General features: G+C 37.3%; 1 protein-coding gene across 4 annotated transcripts in view; it reads right to left on the reverse strand.

The window, feature by feature from the left end:
- The window catches only part of BLM (BLM RecQ like helicase), a 65,274-nt gene that overhangs the window by 14,609 nt on the left and 30,398 nt on the right, over positions 1–20,267 (reverse strand). For all 4 annotated transcript variants that reach the window (XM_074353906.1, XM_074353904.1, XM_074353905.1 and 1 more), the window contains exons 11-16: positions 19,601–19,699; positions 19,248–19,396; positions 12,111–12,217; positions 10,365–10,525; positions 4,764–4,959; positions 3,378–3,568 (exon numbers count right to left, since the gene is read on the reverse strand). In XM_074353906.1, coding sequence (XP_074210007.1) covers positions 3,378–3,568; positions 4,764–4,959; positions 10,365–10,525; positions 12,111–12,217; positions 19,248–19,396; positions 19,601–19,699 — 903 coding nt within the window. The remainder of the gene's footprint in view (positions 1–3,377; positions 3,569–4,763; positions 4,960–10,364; positions 10,526–12,110; positions 12,218–19,247; positions 19,397–19,600; positions 19,700–20,267) is intronic.

Here is a 20,267-nt window from a genome sequence, read left to right on the forward strand (position 1 = left end):
AAAGCCCCCACTGCTACGTGAACTTTTGCTATCATCTACCCCAGTTCTCTAACTTAGCAATACTAAGCACCAGCACTGCTCGAAAGCTGCATTGTGCTTCTGCGCCTCTGTATATGCAGTTCCTCTACCTTCCAATCCTTGCTCATCCACCACATTCCAACAACCCAAAGACAAACAGGACTGGTGTCCTGTACTAACAACTAACTGGTAGTGATTCTGAGGCTCTATCTAGCTTCACCATGAAACAGTGCCCCACCACTCTCTCCAACATCATTCCTGCCTTAATTCTTGGTGACTCACACTGTAAAATGACTATTACTCAATAAAAAAAAGTTAAAAAAAATTCTTGGTGACTCAGTGCACAGAGATGATCCTCCCACACCTAGCCTTTTGGCAACTCGATCTCCTGTGCTCTGGTGATCCTGTCCCTCACATGTCAGCCACTCACGCCCACTGTCAAATCCACCACCTTAGCCTCATTAGTTAACGGCAACCTCTTCATTCTCTGACCACCACCTCCTACCTTTCCAGCTCATGCCATCCAATGTTCTGACTCCAACAATCCACTGGGACAACTTATCCATTGATCCTCATCCTCAGATATTCATTCTCCTAATTCAGCTTCAATTCCAGAGCCAATCATTATAACACTACCTTTCATAGACCTTCAACTCCCTTGCCCTTAGGTCACACTGCTTGATAAAACACATTAGATCTAATTCTCTACCACTGCATGCCCATATCTCTGTAGCCGAAAGTGGCTGGAGAAACATACAACCATGCTGACCATGTTCACTTTCAATACCTGGTCATAAACTTCACGTGGTTATGCAAACCCTTAATGCTGCCAGGTAATCATGACACACCCTTGGTCTGTCACTCCTGAGTTCTGTTAGTATAGGTGTCAGCAAACTATGGCCCATGAGCTGAATGCCCATTTTCATAAATCAAATTTTACTGGAAAACAACCATGGAAAATCAATGTATTTATTATTCACATCTTCCTTTGGGCTAAAATAGCAGAGCGGAGTAATTGTGACAGATGCTGCCACAAAGCCCCAGATATTTATTCTCTGGTCCTTAAAGATAAAGTTAGCTGACTCCTGTCTTAGTGGCGATTTCACACTTTCTCCCTTCTCCTCCATCCTCTCTTGTCCTGTTAGCTGACAACCTTGCTTCCTACTTTGTTGAGGAAACTGAAACAATCAGGAGAGCTTTCACAAACTTCCTCCACTGCATCACCAGCACCATCTGCCCCACATCTTCTCCTCTCCTCCTGCTATTATAGATGAACAATCCGAGTTCCTGTCTCAAGCCAGTCTTTGTACTTCCACACCAGCCCCCGCCCCCGCTCGCTTACTCACGGACACTGCTTCACAATTCTTCTGTCTCCTTACACAGCAACTTCCATCCTCTATAGGAACATCCCCACCAGCATACAAATATGCCATCTCCCCTGGCTTTTCTTGACTCCACTTCTCCTGGCGCCTACTGGTTCATGTCTCTGTTCATCCTTGAAGCAAAATTTGAGAATTCTCTATGTTCACTGCCTCTAATTTTGCCCCACTCCACTGAAGCTGGTCAAGTCCAAGTCCCATGATTTTTGCGGTGATAAATCCAGTGGTGGCTTCTCAGTCCTTATGGTACTTGGCTGGGCAGCAGCATGTGACTAGTAGCACTCCCTTCTCCCTGAGACACTTCTGCATTTGGTTTTCCTCCTGTCTCACCTGTTCTCTTTCCTCGTCTCCTTTCCTGGTTCTTTCTCTTCTCCTTAACTTCTTCAAGTCCCAAGACTCAGTCTTTGGTTTTCTCCTCTTCTGTCTAAACTTATACCCCTGAAGATTTTATCTGCTTTTGTGACTTTAAAGACAACTATATGCCAACCACTCCCAAATTTACCTGTATCACCAGCCTCTTTTCTGAATTCCTGAATCTAAAAGACATACATAACCTCAATATGCCCCAAACCGAACTCCTGGTCTCTCTTGCCGTGCAGTCTTCCCTGAATGTGTCAGCCGAGGGTCGCTCTACTCTTCCAGTTACTCAGCTCTCTGGGTACCGCTCTGGCCTGCAGCACCTCTCCCCTGCCTGACTTAGTCCGGTGCAGGCAAGTGAGCTCCCTCACCACCCAGCAAACGCATAGGCGTGTCTGCCCTCAGGGCCTTTGGTCTGGGCTTCGGCCAAGAAAGCCTGTATCTGGAGAGCTGCTCAGCTAACTCTTATCTTCAAGCTTTTCCTCAGGTCTCATCTCTGCAGTAAGACTTTCCTGGGCCACTGCATCCTGCATCCCATTCATCATTCCTGACTTGTCACACTGCTGTACTTTTCACTACAGTTCCCCACCCTTTACATGCACTTACAATGGATATGTCTTTATTCAGCCTCCTTCTGCTAGAAGGTAAGTTCTTCAAGAGCAGGGATCTCTGTATTTTGTTCAGTGATGTATCCCAAACTCCTAGAACAGTCTGTCACAGAGCAGGCACTCACAAATATTTGTTGAATGAGTTAACTGATTAGCGATGTCTACAGGGTAGGGTGTGGTGGCTGGAGATGGCCGTGAACCCCAGATTCCACCCTGAGAGGGAATAAATTGCCCTCTGCTCTGGCTAGTGCTGCCTATCTTGGTAACTGCTCTTAACGCACGGCATCACGATGACATGCATACACGTATGTCTGCCTCCCCTCCAGCCCATGGGCTGCCCCACGCCATGTTCATCTGTGAATCCCTGGCTCCTTGCACAGAAGTTCCAAATAATATGTCAAATGTGAGAATACTCTGTAAACTGTGAAGTACTGTAGACATTAAAACACAGAATTACCATGGTAGGTACAATAAAGTATCTGATGATGGAATTTAACAACCTCCCAACGTTATTTTTAGGACAGATGATAGCGAACTCATCCAGGAGTTACTGCCATTACCCTTTATAGTTTTTAAAAAACCAATTTATAGAGTAAATGAGTTCAAACATATAGTACACTAGTTATAACCCTTTTGAGAATGAGATCTTCAAATAAAATTAGAGTTGAATGTAAAATATTCTACCTGCCCATGTTGGATCTTTTTGGATATTTCCAGATTGCTTTTTCTAAGATATCCTATAATCCCCAGTGCACTTATAAAACATCAACATTTTAGATAGGTCCAGTATAGTATTTTTTTACAGGCTTCTAATTCTAAGGATATCCACAGAATTACTATTAAAATGTTTCTATTCTCAAATAATATGAGGAGGAAGCCACCTTTCCCCTGTTAAAGCGCTTCGGGCCCACTTACTGCAATCTTACTTGTGCCTCACGCTTCTAAGTTAAGAGAAGAAAAAAAAAAATCTTGGCAATTTCCTTATTACAAAGAATTTGAAACTTTCTTATTTTACCTTTGTTTTACAGCAATTATCACAAGAAACATCTGGGTATTTCTTACAAAAATTAGGATTAAATTCATTTTCGCCAAAGTAAGCCAAAAGCTGTATTCTCCTGCATTCTGTTATATTTTCACAGTAATGCACCATACTGTACAAATTATTGAAGTGAGTCTCTTTTGTATGATGGTTTCCATCTTTTTCCACTAAAAGAGATGAAGAATACAGCAAAACATACTTATTAGAGTAAAAAAAACAGAATATCACAGAAGTATTTAGAATAGATTCATGTAAGTTTAAAAATTAAATAAAATAAAATTATTAACATGACACTGTTCTGTATTATAGTTAACTGAATATTTTTGTTCATCTTTAAGATTTTAGTTGTATAGGAATAAATGTATGTTGTCAGGAGTAGCTGAGAATATTCTGCAATTCTATTACCAATGATAAAAATCTGAATTTTATTAACTGTATTTATCAGATTTGCATGTACTGAACCCATCATCCAAAATAAGCAGAGCACGGAACTATGGCAGTGCACTGTGCATCTCCCTGAGTATTTGGATCAAAGTGGTTAAGCTAGTGGTTCTCAAACTGTATGCCAAGGACCCCTGGGGGGGCGGGGTCAGGTGCTGCAATGAACTCACAGGGGTGCCAGCAGGGTGTTTGAAATTTAAGGGAAACACAGTTAATACCTGGCATCTGTTGAGCACTACACAAACTACTAGTTTGAGGTAACTCATGATGTGCTACTTTCCTTCTAATGACATCTTCCTGAAGCTGAATTTCTGGCAGTTGCTTTGATAAAAACAAGTACCTCCCAAAATTCAACATGAAACAGGAAATGAAGGCAGTAGTGTCTAATCTGATCCCAAGGTTTGAGAACAACATGAACATATTTTCATTTGTAAGCAACTCTGGATAGTTAAAATTAAAAAAAATTTTTTTTTCTGGTTTATCAGCATTATTTTTTTCAAATGGCTGCTAAGTGTTTAGGATTTAAACACTTACTAAATTGTCTGTACCTAACTTAACACAGGTTCTGTTTAAAAACACAAATGGACACACTAAGTTGAAAAGTTTCATTTTTTTTCACTGAGAATCATCTTGGTACAGTACAAGGGACATGGACTTTGGAGTCAGATGAACCTGGGCTCCATCAGGGCTCTGCTCTGTCTGGAGATTTTTCTGCTTATACATGCCTGTATCATTTGAGTCTTACAGAACAAGCATACAATACTTCCAGCACAAAAATGAACTAAAATAAAACTTCCATATCCATCTAAGTCTTCTGGACTGTTTGAGGAAAACTGGACCAAAAGCACTACAGTTGCAGGAGTGGATGACAATCACAGGACGGAGGAGGACAGAGAGTCTCCATAACCAAGCTCATCTTACTCAGTATAAGCCTCTTCAGTCTGGTCACATCATGATAGGTATAGAAGAGCAGGCAGTGAGAGATTTCGCCATCTCTTCCAGCTCGGCCAGATTCTTGGTAGTAACCCTCTACCGATTTAGGGAGGGATGCATGGATCACAAATCGCACATCGGGTTTGTCAATTCCCATTCCAAATGCAACTGTTGCACAGATAACCTGATGTAAAAGCAAAAGCCTATTAGACTTACAAATGCATTTAAAGGAACATTTTAATAATAGATGCTTCTAAAAGCTTTATCCTCTATTTTACTTTAAAGTGTACGCTATACAACGATCTAATATCTTAACTTGGTTCCATTGGTTAGCATGACTAATATGAGATTTTCACATTGATAATTTACAATTCTTCTCAGACCCAAGAAGGTAAAGAGAAGCTCGGTGTGGCAGTCACTGGCTTGTATGATTTGGTGTTATCACGTAAGGGAGCCAGAATTAAGAGCAGTCATCTCTAGATGTGTCGCTCTCTTATGTTCTGGATCCGGAGGTGTGGGGGTTGTTGCTCACATAGCCATGGGATCCACGATGCCCCAAGAAGTGTGTTGCTCAGGAGCTCCGGGTGTTCCCAGGGTTTGAGCTTTCAGAGGTCACTGCTGCTAGCTTATTCGATGATTCAGGAACAACGGCGTTCTTGCCTGCTCCAGGTCTTACCATTCGTTTTCCCAGTGGTAGCAGCTGATCATACACCAGCTCCTTTTAATCATCAGCTGATTTCACAATCAAAATTTGTGAAATTTTTATTGGAACCCATGTGGGCAAGTTTGAGAGCTGCTTATTCTAGAAAAAAAAAAGGCTGCAAAACAGGGCTCTTGGCCTATGCAAATTACTCAGTGATGCAAGGTGAGAGTTAAATTTCAGGAGCTTGGTATATCAGTTTTTAGTCTAAAGTCATTTTCAAGACTATCCATTTCAGTTGTAAATTCAGGACCTATTTAATCCAGACAAAAATACTGTTATCTCCAGGCAAAATTACATTATACAAATAAAGCTGCAAGTCTTTTTTTAGCACTTAAAAAAAAAGAATTGCTACTTCAAGAATAATATTTCAAAAGCAACTGGACTCTCTGGCAGGCCGACTGGGGCTAATGACATGCTATCAGTAACTGTGAGTACCAGAGACAGGAACTGCATGCTACGGAGTACACGGACGGCGGGTGGGTGCCCTCATCAATGCTGGAAACGCTGGTGGCCTGCACTCTAGGTTAGTCATCCAAATTCATGGCACTGTGATCAAAGGCAAATCTCCTTGGAAAGAGAAAGTCTACTGTAGCCTCTAGAGGGGGGTGAGCAGGTGGAGAGGCTGCAGAGAGAGGTGTGCTAGCCCACAGGCTCACAGTTTTCCAAGAAGTTTCGGTGCATTTCCCAAGGTCGGGTGAGCACATGGCTGCGAGGCAACCTGTAGGCTAACAGGGTGACGATGACACCAATTTCTAAACGTCTGTATTTCTTGTGACTGGGAAAACTGGATTTGTTGAGTTGTTACCTCCTTCTTTATTTCTGTGTTGCTTTCAAAACTTCAGAGTACAATCATTTCTTTGTGAAGAAAAACAAGTTTTATTCTGTATCATGAATCTAGTAAGATCAAGGCTATGCAGTTAGTTATATGATTTTATCTTGACTGAGGATTAGCTGCTCTGAGAGCAGAAACGATTAGATTTTTTTTTAAAAAGCTCACCAATTTAAAAAAACTATATATTTGACCAAAGTATTTTATATATAAATATATATATATATAGATGTATATTATAGAATACTTACATATAAAGAGATAAAGAATTTTTAAAAATTGACTTTCTTCTTTTTTTCTTATTTTCTATTCAATTTTAAGACAATTTTTCTTGTCTATTTTCTGGTTGGGATTACACATTTTTGAATTATAGTTTTCCCTACTTTTATCCATCATTAACATTCGAACATTGTCGTATCATTAAAAAAATCCTTCATAAGCCATTTTTAATGGCAGGAATGTACCATAAGGTACCCAATCATGCTCTCAGGACATTTAGGCTGTTTACTATTAAAAATAACACTGATGAAAATTCCACACCCACATTTCAGATTTGAGGCTTTTAAATATAGTCTGCCATATTGTTTTCCAGAAAAGCTCTAAGTACCAAGGAAATTGCCTCTTACAACACTGTCCCTAACAGTTAATAAGTTTGCTAACACAAGAGGTAAAAATGACCTCTCAGTTTTAAATTTTAACTCCTTTGATTATTAGCAAAACTGCACTTAAAAATTTGTATTTAGCCTTTTTTAGGTCCTCCTTTCCAATAGTCTCAATAGCCTAGGGTAATTTACTATTTGAGATCCATATTTTTCTTATCAAATTTTTATAAACTCATTATGTTTCATTTGCTGAAGATATAGTTCCTATTTGCTGCTGTCTTTAATTTTTGTTTACAAACATAGAAGTGTTTAGTTCTTTAGGTTTTTAATCATTTCCAGTAATTACCTCCTTTTGGGCTGCGTTTTTTTCCGAGTTTATTCTTCATTTAACTTTTAAAACAGTATAGTTGAATTTTAATCTTTTGGGGCTATTTTTAAGCTTAGGTGCTCTTCCACTCAGAGTTTAAACATATCAGTTCCTTTATTTTACTTGTAATTAATTTTAATAAGGATCCAGAGCAATTATCCCCATCAGATAACCAAACCACTAGCTGAATAGTCTTCCCTTCCTGATTGATTTCATTTACTCATTTAAAAATTTTTTAGTTATTTATTTTTTGTTTTGGGGGAGGGGATTAGTTTATTTATTTACTTATTTATTTTAATGGAGGTAGTGGAGATTGAACCCAGGACCTTGTGCATGCTAAGCATGCACTCTACCACTGAGCCACACCCTCCCCACCCCATGACTGATTTTAAACACCTTCCTAATTATAGATTGTTTTTACGTTTCTCAGTCTATTTCTGGATATCTGTTTCACTGATCTGTCTATAAGTATTGCAAAGCCAGTGTTCATGTGTTACTACTTTCTTGCCAAATTCTTTTAGTTATTTTCACTTGAATATTCTTCTAGGCAAACTTTTGAAAAAGTTTATCAAAAGAAAAAAACACTAGAATTTTGATTAGTTAAATATAAATTTGGGAAGAATGTCATCTATAATTACTTCAGTGAAGATAAACCAGTATTTTCTGAACTTTTACATTCTGTAAAAAGCCTTTCTATTGTTTTCAAATGACAATGAGCAGGGTATGCAAAGCTTCAGTCCCAGCCTCCTCTCTTCTGATTCTGAGGACAGTCCACTTCTGCTTTTTTAATTTAGTGAAACCATCTCAGGCATGTCTGTTTTTTGTTCTTTGCAGAGTAACCTATTTCTGTATTTTCATGCATATAATTTCTTCTTCTTCTTCTTTTTTTTTGAGGAAAGGTAGATTTATTTAGAGAGATACATCAAAAGGCAGGAGAAAGGCCATGACGTGTGGGGGTTGGTTGCATAGATTATAGAGCAGAAGTAGGTACACCCTCCATAGAGAGAGTGCAGGCCTGTCTCCGAAGAGGGAGAGAGAAAGGGCCCATATAATTTCTTCTAACTTTGTTTTTATTTTTATTTTTTATTGAAGTATAGTCAATTTACAATGTGTCAATTTCTGGTGTACAGCATAAGTTTCAGTCATACATATACATACATATGTTTGTTTTCATATTCTTTTTTATTATAGGTACTTTCAAGATATTGAATATAGTTTCTTGTGCTATACAGAAGAAACTTGTTGTTTATCTATTTTATATATATAGTAGTTAAAATCTGCAAATCTCAAACTCCCAATTTATACCTTCCCACCTCCTCCTTCCCTGGTAACCATAAGTATATTTTCTATGTCTGTGAGTCTGTTTCTGTCTCGTAAAATTTCTTCTAACTTCGTAAATCAAACAAAGTGCTCTGAACTATGTCTACATGTAAGTTTTTCCCTAGGGATTTTGACACAACTCTTAAATCTGTTATATATTTGTTACGTATTTATTTAGAATACATTTGGCTACTCTATTTCAACCATCCTGACTTCTTTCTTGGGTGCATTTATTATTATTCTTAGGCTGAACCACAGCTCCCTATTGCCAAGAAATATTTTCTTTCCCCTTCAATTATCATCTGTTGTTTTCCCTTCACATTCTTAAGTTATTCACTACATCACTGATTCAAATGTCTGCACTGAGCTGAGTCATTTGTGTCTTGATACAGAGTTCTATTTGTTTTGTTTTTCTTGCATTTGCTTGTTTGGATAAACTGAATTATTTCTCCCTTCATCTCAGCCTCTGATCTTCTTAGGGCAAACTGTTTCCAGTTCATATATATCAAGTTTTCCTAAATCCTTCTGAGGATACTAAGTCGATATCTTCTAAGATTTTCTTTTGTTTTCACTTAGAAAATAATTTTGAGAGATATTTTTCTTCTGAATCTTCAGGGTAAAGATTTCTTCTTTTGTGAGCTGAAACTTCCAGGCTACAAAAACATTAATAGACATTCTTCTCAAATTCATCCTTGTATGTAGAGAGATCTATCCAGGGCTGGTATTTGCCACAGCATGGGATGACTAAAGTGTTTTCAGCTTCCTTCCTGATCCACTTGGGTGACAAATTTGTCATCTCAGAAACAGATGCTCGACACCATTAGTTACTAGGGAATGTAAACCAAAATCACAATGAGATACCTACCACTTTACATCCACTAGGATGGATATAGTAAAAAAGATAATAATGAGTGTTGGAGAGGAGGTAGAGACACTGGAACCTCATACCTTGTTGGCAGGAATGTAAAATTTCATACCTGCTTTGGAAAACAATTTGGCAGTTCCTCAAAAAGTTAAACATAGAGGTTCCACATGACTAAGCAACTCCACTCCTAGGTATCAACCCATGAGAACTGAAAACATATGTTCACACGAAAACCTGTACAGAGATGTTCACACATTATTCACAATAGTCAGAAAGTGGATACAACCCAAATGTCTACCAACTGATGAATGGATAACAAACAGTAGTACATCCATACAATGGAATATTATCCAGCCATAAAAAGAGATGAAGTATTGATACATGCTACAATGTAGATGAATGTTGAAAATATTATGCTAAGTAAGAGGGGTCAGTCACATAAGAACACATACTGTATGATTTTATTTACAAAAACTGCAGAATAGGAAATTCTATAGAGATAGATGAGTAATAGTAGATTAGTGGTTGTCAAGGATTAGAGGGCTGGTGGAGTAGGGAGTGACTGCTGATGGATATGGGGTTTCTTTCTGGGATGATGAAATGTTCTGGAATTAGACAGCGGTGATGGTTGCATAATCTTGTGAATATACTAAAAACCACTGACTCGTAAACTTTGGAAGGGTAAATTTTATGATACGTGAATTATGTCTCAATAAATTTTTTTTTTGATTTAAGAAAGAAAAAGCAGCTTTATAAGTCTCAAAAAGATCTGTTTTTAAATTTGTCTTATTTTGATATTTACTACCTTGAAGAAGTAAAAACAGTTTTCATCCTACACGTGCAAGGTGGCTTATAGACTATAAAAGATTGTTTCCTTTACTTGTTTATTTTAAACAATGTTACCTGGCAGCCATCCTGATTAATCCACTTGTGCTGCACCTCATCTCGGGCAGAGTCACTGAGGCCAGCATGATATGCCAGAGCGGCGAGCCCATCTTTCTGTAATGTGTCAGCCATTGTGTCACATTCTCGCCTGGAGAGGCAGTAAATTATCCCTGAGTCATCTGCCAAGAAACCAAAACAGTATTGAGAAATGAGGACTTTTTTATTTTTGAGAAATGAGGACTTTTAACATAACTAACAACACAATTTACATTATGTTCTTAGAAATATTATCTGAATCATAAATAGACCTCCATAGTTTTCTTATAGCAGAGAAGAATCACATAGGTAGAATAATTCATGCACGAAATCCCGTGCACTGGAAATGACAAGATTTGACCTTTAATCCTGTCCCTCCAAATGACTCCTTAGATGTCATTCGCCTGGAGGAACCCTGGGCTCTATATCACACTGGCTATAAAATCGGAAGGCACTCTTACACAAACTTTGCAGAAAGCACATGACAATATGTATCAAGAGCCTTAGAGATGCTCCCATCTTTTGACTCAGTTTCCTTCTAGGAAACAAATCTAAGAAATAAAATGGTCCAAGGACTTATGTAAGAAGTTTTATTTATAATTTTAAAAATTAGAAAAATTTTAATGGCCAACCAAGGACAATAATTAAGAAAGGAAATTATGAAATAAAACATACTGCAACTATTAAGTGTTTTCTAGGTTTTAAAAAAAGACCTAAGAAAATGTTCAAGACATAATACAGGTTAAGGGTAGAAACAGTGTATATATAGTACCCTAATGGAAAGAAAAATGCATATAAACATTATTGGAAGGAAATAAACCAAAATGATAACAGTAATTTGTCTTGAAGTGAGGTTTGTCTTTTGCTTCTTTCTTTTTTTGTTGTTGCTTTCTAAATTTTCTTTACTACATTATATTTATTGCTGTTTGTATGTATGTTATTCCTAAAATCAGAAAATAAAAGGTAAAGAAAAAATCAGCAGGGAGGGTGTAGCTCAGTGGTAGAGCCCATGCTTAGCATGCAAAGGTCCTGGGTTCAGTACCCAGTACCTCCATCAAAAATAAATAAACCCAACTATGCCCCCCAAACAACAACAACAACAACAACAAAACAACAAAAAACAAAGAACAAATCATTTCTCTGTGGCAGAGCCAAAGATATACATACACATACAAAACTATTATATTAGCTGCGTAGAAGAGGGGGACTGGAAAAGGAAAATACTGACTTTTTCTTGGTCTGTTTCTGTATTATTTGATTTATTCAAATAAATATGTACAGTAATTTTTAAAAATTGAAAGATGTTTAACAAAAAAATTCTCCATGGAAAAGTAGAAAAGAAGTTACATGGAAAACCACCAGGTATTTCAAAATCTTATTCTAGTTAATATAACTCAAAGGCAGACACACTTCGGAGAAGGCACTAAAACAAAGAGCTGTTTAATTCATACACCAATAGAAGCCAGAGGAAAGACACTGGAACCAGGAATTATAATATAGGTGTATAGGAGGGAGTATTTAATGTATTTTTTGTTAGGGTTTATGATTATCAAACCAAATGAGATTTATAATTTCCAGAATTGAGAGAGTTGCAATATGCTGCTCTATAAATAGCAAGTTAGTGCTATCATGAGAAATGTTTAATACGCAATTTTATAGTCAATTGTGGTACTAAAAAGATATTTATTTATTACTTCTAGACATACTTCATCACATGGCTGTACTTACGTGGGTGATGCTTTCTGATCCATTCTAAGCAATCAAATGCCACCTTTTTAGGCTTTTTGGGTAACACATAGTATTTTAGATTATGTCTGTTGAAGCTCATGCTAAACCTAAAAGAAGTCCCAGACAGAAAATTTTGTTATTTTGAGAAAACATAGTGTTAGCCACCTTTGAAAATTAAATGCTGAATTTTCACAATGCAAACTTAATCATCAAGTTGTCTTACACTGAACACAGCCACCGGCAGCTTACATAACAAAAAACAAATGGAAGTTAGGTTAAGGATTAAAACGAAAAGAATGGTGATAAGGAGGGAATGTCTATGGGACTAGATACAAAGAATCGGAAGGATTGCAGAGGAGAAAAACATGTAGAAAAGACAGGAGCCTAGTCTCCAAGATGAGGTAGATTTAAAAACACAGATGGCTAAAATATTATTTAAAAGATTAAGAAAATCACAGAGAAAATACACACAACTTTAAGCCACTAATGTTCCCAAATTTTGTGAACGTGGAGAGCTGGGTGCAGGGCCACAGAAGCGCCAGCCTACAGATCCTGGGTCACCGTACTTTGGCCCTGTGCCCCAAAGCAATCGTGGCTGACTCTAGACAGAAGTGCTACTCTTTCTCTGGCCTCTTGCTCCAGGTCTCCCACTTCCTCACACTTTAGTGAGCTCTTCGTCTCCACCATCTCCTTTCTTGCGTCTCAGTCTCTTCCGTGAATTCTTCCTGTTTGCTCCACCTGTGTTCTAGGACCCTCCAATCCTAAAACCCACAAAAGCTGCCCTTGACCCTACATTCCCCTGCAGCTGGCAGCCCACCTTATTCTTTCCCTCCAAATGCCCCCAACCAACTAACCATACATCCAGTTTCAACTCTTATCACTTCCATTCCGGCTTCTGCCATTACTATTCTACCAAAATTGCTTCATCAAAGCTTTTAAAAACTAAAGAAAGGTGAGGGAATTGTTACAGGGTCCTCGGCCATGCGGACAACCTCCGACTGCCCCAGGTTCCAACATCTCCAGAGGAAGGAGGGAGAACACCATCTCTCTTTAAGGAGTTAAGGTTAGGACATAAAGACATGTCGGTGCCTGGGTGGATGGAATGAAACAGAGACTATAAAGTACAATAACCTGTGGTAAGGAGGTTGCCTATATTCAGAGGTGGAGATCAGAGGGAGGAAAGATGGGGAGTAAAATCACTGGCTTTCTGTCTTAGTATCTAAATCCAGTAGAGAGAGTTCACATCAACTGATGGAATGGATAAGTAAAATGTGGAATGCCCAGTCAACGGAAGATTATTCAAGCCATACGAAGGAATGAAGTAGCCATGTCACTGCAACACAGATGACTCCTGAAAACATTATGCTAAGTGAAAGAAGATGGACACAAACGAGTAGGAGAGAATGGGGAGTGACTGCTAAGGAGCATCAGGTTTCCTTTCGGGGTGATGAAAATGTTCTAAACTTAGATTCGGGGGATGGCTGCACAACGCTGTGAAAATACCAAAAAAAAAGCACTAAATTGTATCCTATTTTAAGTGGGCAAATTTTATGGTGTGTCAATTATATCTCAACAAAGATTTTCTTTTTAAAAAAAGCTTTGGATTCCTATGTATCTTCACTAAGGGAGGACAGATGTTGCCATTAAAATAGTAAATATTAGGTCCTGGGTGTCAAACTCATGTCATTTTAAGTGACGTTTCAGGAAATGGAATCAATTTGTACTCAGCTTTTGTTGCTTTTGGAACTGAGGAACTGTCATGGGCATGTGCACTAAATGGTTTATGTGAATTGAAAAACAAAGTCAGAATATCTGTTTTAATATGCAAGAAAATAAGTCAAGTTTGGCTGATTGGTTTGGCCATGAAAACTGGCTTTGCCAATTAGGTTATAAGGTAGTCATGTCTCATTGTTCGAAAGAGCTAATTGGCAGCCACAACTTTGGACAAAACTATAATTTAAAAGTATATCACATAATAAAAAAATAGGTCAAAGGGTGAGGATATAGCTCAGTGGAAGAGTGCATGCCTAGCATGCATGAGGTCCTGGCTTCAATCCCCAGTACCTCTATTAAATAAATAAATAAATAAATCTAATTACTGCCCCCTCCACCCCCAAACAAAAATACACCAAAATATATTAGGAAAGGTGTATTGAAACTAATAGTATTTTTATTTCCCCAACTCTTCCAAATATACTGGATACAAGATTCATTTAAGTAAAAGAGTAACAAGAGTATTTAATAGTCATTAGAAAAATTTTAGAAAAGCATTTTTTAGGATACATTTCCCAGAAAAAGTAAAGTGAAGTAACTAATGATCTGACTTATTTTGCCAGTCAGATGGTTTCCAATTCTTTGCTATCCACAAAATCTGGAGGACCTAATTGAGATGCCAGCTGACTGATCATTAAAAATAATTCTTGATGACAAATCATTATGTAATCTTGGCATATACGTCAGAAGGAATTCAAATAATTGAGTGTTAATACTACAATAAAATGCTTTCTGTTTCCATCTATGTGTTTATGAGAGCAACAATTCTCAATGCTATAAAATACACCTATAAAAATAAGAAATATGAACTGACTTGATTTACTCAGAAATATATAAGCTAATTGGAAAAAAGTTCTATCTCATTAAGCTACATATTACCAATCAAAATTTATGTTTAAAAACTATCTTTAAAAATATATTTAAGCTATTCCAGTAAGTCATGTACTACTAATGAGCATAATAATTCAGTTAGGAAGAAATGTTGGTATAGGAAATTAAGAAAACAGTTTTAAATTTATATACATATTTTTCTTGAAGTAAATGGAGTAAATAAACAGAAATAGGTAAATAGATAAGATAAAAAGAAATAGAGTAAGCAACAAAACTTCATACATAAAAATATATCACCCTTAAGATAAAGATCTGTGGGCAAACTGAAAGAGAAATATGCGTTCAAAGAGAAAAAGGGAAATTTAAAAATATCTGTTAAACGTTAGAAAATTTTAATGTCTTTCGTAAGTGGGTGATAGTAGGTCCAGAATTGCTATTATAGGGAGGGTATAGCTCAAGTGGTAGAGCGCATGCTTAGCATGCACAAGGTCCTGGGTTCAATCCCCAGTGCCTCCACTAAAAAAATAAATAAACCTAATTACACCTCCCCACCCCCCGCAAAAAACCTTAAAAAAAAAAAGGACTGCAGAATTGCTGTTATATTTTTATTCTATTGGATACATTAAAAAGAGCTAAGTAACAATTCTTTTTAAAAATGTTATTTACAATAAACCACATTCTCTTTATTTAAACTTACTTTAAAAAATTTTAGGTGTCAGGTTAAAAACAGAAAAGTGGTACAATTTTCCAAAATTCTCTTAAGAGGTATATGTCACTAAGAAAGTATGAAGACTGTTGTCTTGGCCATCTCTATTTATCCCTTAAACATCCCGAACACCACACATCTAAAATCAAATTCATTATCCATTCCCCCACCTCCCTTCCCCTAACCTTCTCCCCTCCTGCATTTCCAGTTATGGTCAAAGGGATGTCACTTGTGCCGGAAAGTAGTAGAAACCTCCACTACACCAACTTCCTGTTCCCATCAATTGCCAGTCTTGCTGTTTCAACTCTGCTTTCTCACTTGACTCTGTCCCCTCCTCTCTCTTCTGCTGTTGCTACCATCATCCTCTCTCTTACATGGCTGCAACAGGGTTCCTAAAGGGCCACCCTGTCTTTAATCTCTTATTCCTCCGCTCCATCTTCTGTTCCACTGTCAGGGTTATCATTCTGCATAGTTCAGATAAAGCCACTTCCCAGGTCAGAATGCCCACAAAAGGAAGTCCAAACCCTTTACCATCAAGATTTGCAAGACCCTCCAGATCTGGCCTCAAGTCACCTTTTAGGGTCATCTCTTTATACTTCTCTACTTATCCAATGGGTTATCCACCATTCCTTGGGTCTGACCTGTATAATTTCATGCCAGAAACTTCAGCCCTGAATTTTTTCTTCACTGGTTAAAATGCCATTCATCTAGCTCTTCATACCCACTAGGATAGATATAATAAAAAAGATACAGTAACAACTGTTAGTGTGGATGTGAAGAAATTGTAACCCTTATACCCGTATTATTGCAGGTAAAGTGAAATGGTGCAGCTCCTTTGGAAAACAGTCTGGCAGTTCTTCAAAAGGTTAAACAAAGAGTTACCAATGACTTAACAATTCCACTAACTATATGACCAAGAGAAATAAAAACATACGTCCACACATCCACAAGACAACTTGTACACAAATGCTCATAGAAGCATTAGTAATAATAGCCCAAAATGGAAACAACTCAAATATCCATGACAAATAATACATGACAAATGGACAAATAAAACATAGAATATCCACACAATAAAAAAAGATGAAGTACCAATGTGCGCTACAACATGGATGAACCTTGAAAATGTTACGTTAAGTGGAAGAGGCCAGTCACAAAAGGTCACATATTGTATGATTCTATTTATATGAAATGTCCAGAATAGGCAAAAATCTCCTGAGACATAAAGTAGATTAGTGACTGCCTAGGGCTGGGGAGATAGGAACAGTGGGAATTGACTGCTAATGGATATAGTTTCTTTTAAGGGAGACATGTTCTAAAATTAGATAGTGGTGGGGTTGCACAGCCCTGCAAATAAATGAGAAAAAAAAACCCCCACAGAATTATATATTTTAAACAGGTGAATTTAAAGGTATGCAAATTATATCTCAAGACAGCTGTTTAAAATTTTAAAAAGAACATTCTTCTTATGAAGCCTCCTTCCTTTATAAAACCCTATCTGACCCCTCCTCATCAAGTTAGTTGTTACTTTGGGTTACAGTTAATCCTGAGATTCTGCAGTCATAATTTACATCTCTAATCACCACTTACTTCATTCTGCAATTTTGTATTGTATTTAAAGGGTTCTAAAACTAGATTGTTCAGGTTTAAGCCCTCACTCCAACACTTGCTGGGTGTATGGTCTTGTTCAAGTTATTTAATTTCTCTGCGCCTCCATGAAGTGCAGGATATAGGAGAGTTGACCACGTGAGACTTTTGCGTGGATAAATGAGTTATTACACATAAAACGCCAAGAGTAGTGTTTGGCACACTGTATAGGTTAAACATGTTAAGTGTCAGCTACTGTTGTTATATTATAGTATTATTGTTGCCTAAATGTCTGCCTCTTCATTTTCTCAGTTCGTATTTTAAGGCCCTATGAAAAAGAATAAATAAAATCAATTCATTTTATTTATTTCCATCTTCCTATTTCCCAAAGGGGGAGAATATTATCACTGACTGGCAACTGGAGAGTAGCATGAAGGCCATGGCCTCAACCCTCGGGGTACCTGCCTTCACCAGGGTCAGGACACAGCAGCGGCTGGGAAATTTTATTTGAATGAGGGGCCTACTGGAAGAAAAGATCAGGAAAAAATATAACAGAAGAGTGTTTGTTAAAATCTTTTACTTCCACTCAGGGATTTAAATTCTCCCAAAAATAGAAGTACCAAATTTATTAAGAAGTCAACAGATCTGCCCAAATTTTCATATTTTACCCACATATATCAAAATTCCTCCATAAGTTTCACTTATTCATTCTGAGTGCTAAGTATGCACAGGGCACCACATGCTAGACTTCGGAAAGGTACAGTCTATTACTTTCCAGGCAGATCTCCCCCTCACATTACTAAGAAACAACATTAAAAGTATCTGCCTCTAAACATGTATGTGCAATGTTCACTCAGAGCAAAGTAACTAATTCTCTACTTACAAAAAGTTATTCAAAAGGTGAACTAAATTTGTATCATTTAACTATGGGCATTTGGCAATTAATATTACTGGTCTAAAAGAACAGTAGATTGCATCTGGCATAAGTTAATGGAAAAAAGCTAAAAACATTGCCTAATTAAAAAAAAAACTTTTAGAGATCAATACAATACTTGTAGAAGCAAATTTCTAGCATGTGAGTTCTTCACTAGAACCTAAACTATAATTAAGACACCTTAAATACAATGTAATATATGTCATTTATGGAAGCAAAGTATCCCCACCCCCAAATTTTATACAAACACTCCTCTGCAAGTGAGATTAAATTAAAATCCTGTATTCCAAATTTTGTGTTTACATGCACAAAATTCTGAGGACTCCCAAACTCTTGGGCTTGAGAATGCCAGTTTAACCTGCAAAGGTCTTTGCAGCTCCACCTCGTAACCCCCTCACACCCTTCACGTGGCACTTTCATGGTTTCGTGGTTCTTCTCATAACCCCCCAAGATGCTTTTGTTGTTTTTACTGACTACAATATTTACAGAGCCACCTTACCCTCTTTATTTCTAAATGAACAAAGCTTTAAAAATTCTCCCAAATACATTAGTCATTATTCCTTCAGACATTCCTCAATCTCAAAGTACTAATAAATTAGAAGGAAAAAATATTTTAACTTTGGTAGACAACAGCTGTTAAGTAAATATTTGCTAAGTGGATGAACCTGTCAGAGAATGTACCTGTCTCTACAAAGTCATGTAGAGACACAAAATAATTCAGTACAACCTATAAATGTGAGGATATTTTTTATAGTGGTTTTTTTGTTACTGAATAATTATAGATCTGGTGGCAACAAGAAGCACTTTGCTGTTGAGATGAAATCAAGTAAAAAAAAGCTGTTATACATAGTTTCTGGACTGTTTTCAACATTGTAGATATAATTGGGACATCAGAGAAAAATGACAGAGCAGGGTCATCTGTTCACTTTATCATGTATACTCTAGGATATATGGGAACCAAAATTAGATAAATAAAAAGTCAATTTATCACTGAGACTATCCCAGGGTTTAACAGGTTCGCCACGCACTTTATCCCTACTTTCAAAATAGGTACTAGGATAGAGTTTTAATTTCAGTAAGCGAAGAAAAAGCCCTAGGGCTCTGGGTCCCACCATTTTGCTGCACATTAGAACCATTCGGGGATTTTAAAAAACATATTGCCTCCCAGCCCTCAAATTCTGATCTAACTGGCACTGGATGCAATCTGGGCATTGGGATTTTTAAAGTTCCATAGATGATTCTACTGTGCAGCCATCCAGGAACCACTGCCCCAGGGTTTTAAAATTAATAACTTTCAACAACTTACACCTGAGGTCTAAGAATCTTCAGCTGAGTGAGGATGTCCTTCTGTACCCTGGGATTAGCTGTGGCAGTAAGAGCCATCACTGGAACAGAGGGAAACTTCTGGCGAAGCATGCTCATTCTTTTGTAATCTTGACGAAAATCATGTCCCCACTAGTTGGAAAAAAAAATGCTTTTCAGACTATTTGGATCTTACTTATAAAAAGCAAACACTACTCATTATATTAAGAACCACCTTATTCTTCAGTGAAATAGCAGAATAATTCACTCAATATGTTTTCCTCTTCAGTTCTGAAAATGTATACACGGTTGGTAGTATATATTTAGGCATTTCAGGATACAGAAAACAGTATTTACCTGACTGACACAATGTGCTTCATCAATAACAAAACGGGCCAAGAGTTTCCTCTCATACAGATTCTCCAGAGTAGAGATCAGTCTGTTACTTGCACAGACCTAGACCAGAAATGCATTAGACATTTTAAAACATTTAAACACATCACCTTAAGGATTTGGCTGCCTTTAAATTCCATTACAACTTAAGCTGTATTAAAACCCCCACATAAAACTGCTTCTGATTTCAATCAAAGAAGAGAATTAGAAGAATAGAAAATAGCAAATGAGACATTTCAGAATCTTCACCCACTTTTAGCAAATGGTTATGTATTAGGTCAGTGGGTCTAAAACATTTTTTCTGCCTCAATGTATCTGGGGCCACCACACGTTTATATTGGTAACAGGGTTACAGATGTGTGTTACACGCTCGCATGTTGTTTGGGGGAAATACATATATACATTTTATTTCTATTTCGTAGCTCTGCCCATAACTGGGCTTGGAAGCAATGACATTCCAGTAGCAATGACCATATCTGGCATCCTTGTCTTAAAAGACATGTCAAAGAGACACAGAAGCCAATTTGGTGGAGCTTTCCCACTAACCAAATCTAGTATAATTAGAACATCAAAATACATAATGGTAATTATAACCTACTGAATACATTAAGAATCCATTATTTCATATTGA

The sequence above is a fragment of the Camelus bactrianus genome, chromosome 27 (genome assembly GCF_048773025.1).
Source record: "Camelus bactrianus isolate YW-2024 breed Bactrian camel chromosome 27, ASM4877302v1, whole genome shotgun sequence".
Taxonomy (NCBI): Eukaryota; Metazoa; Chordata; class Mammalia; order Artiodactyla; family Camelidae; genus Camelus; species Camelus bactrianus.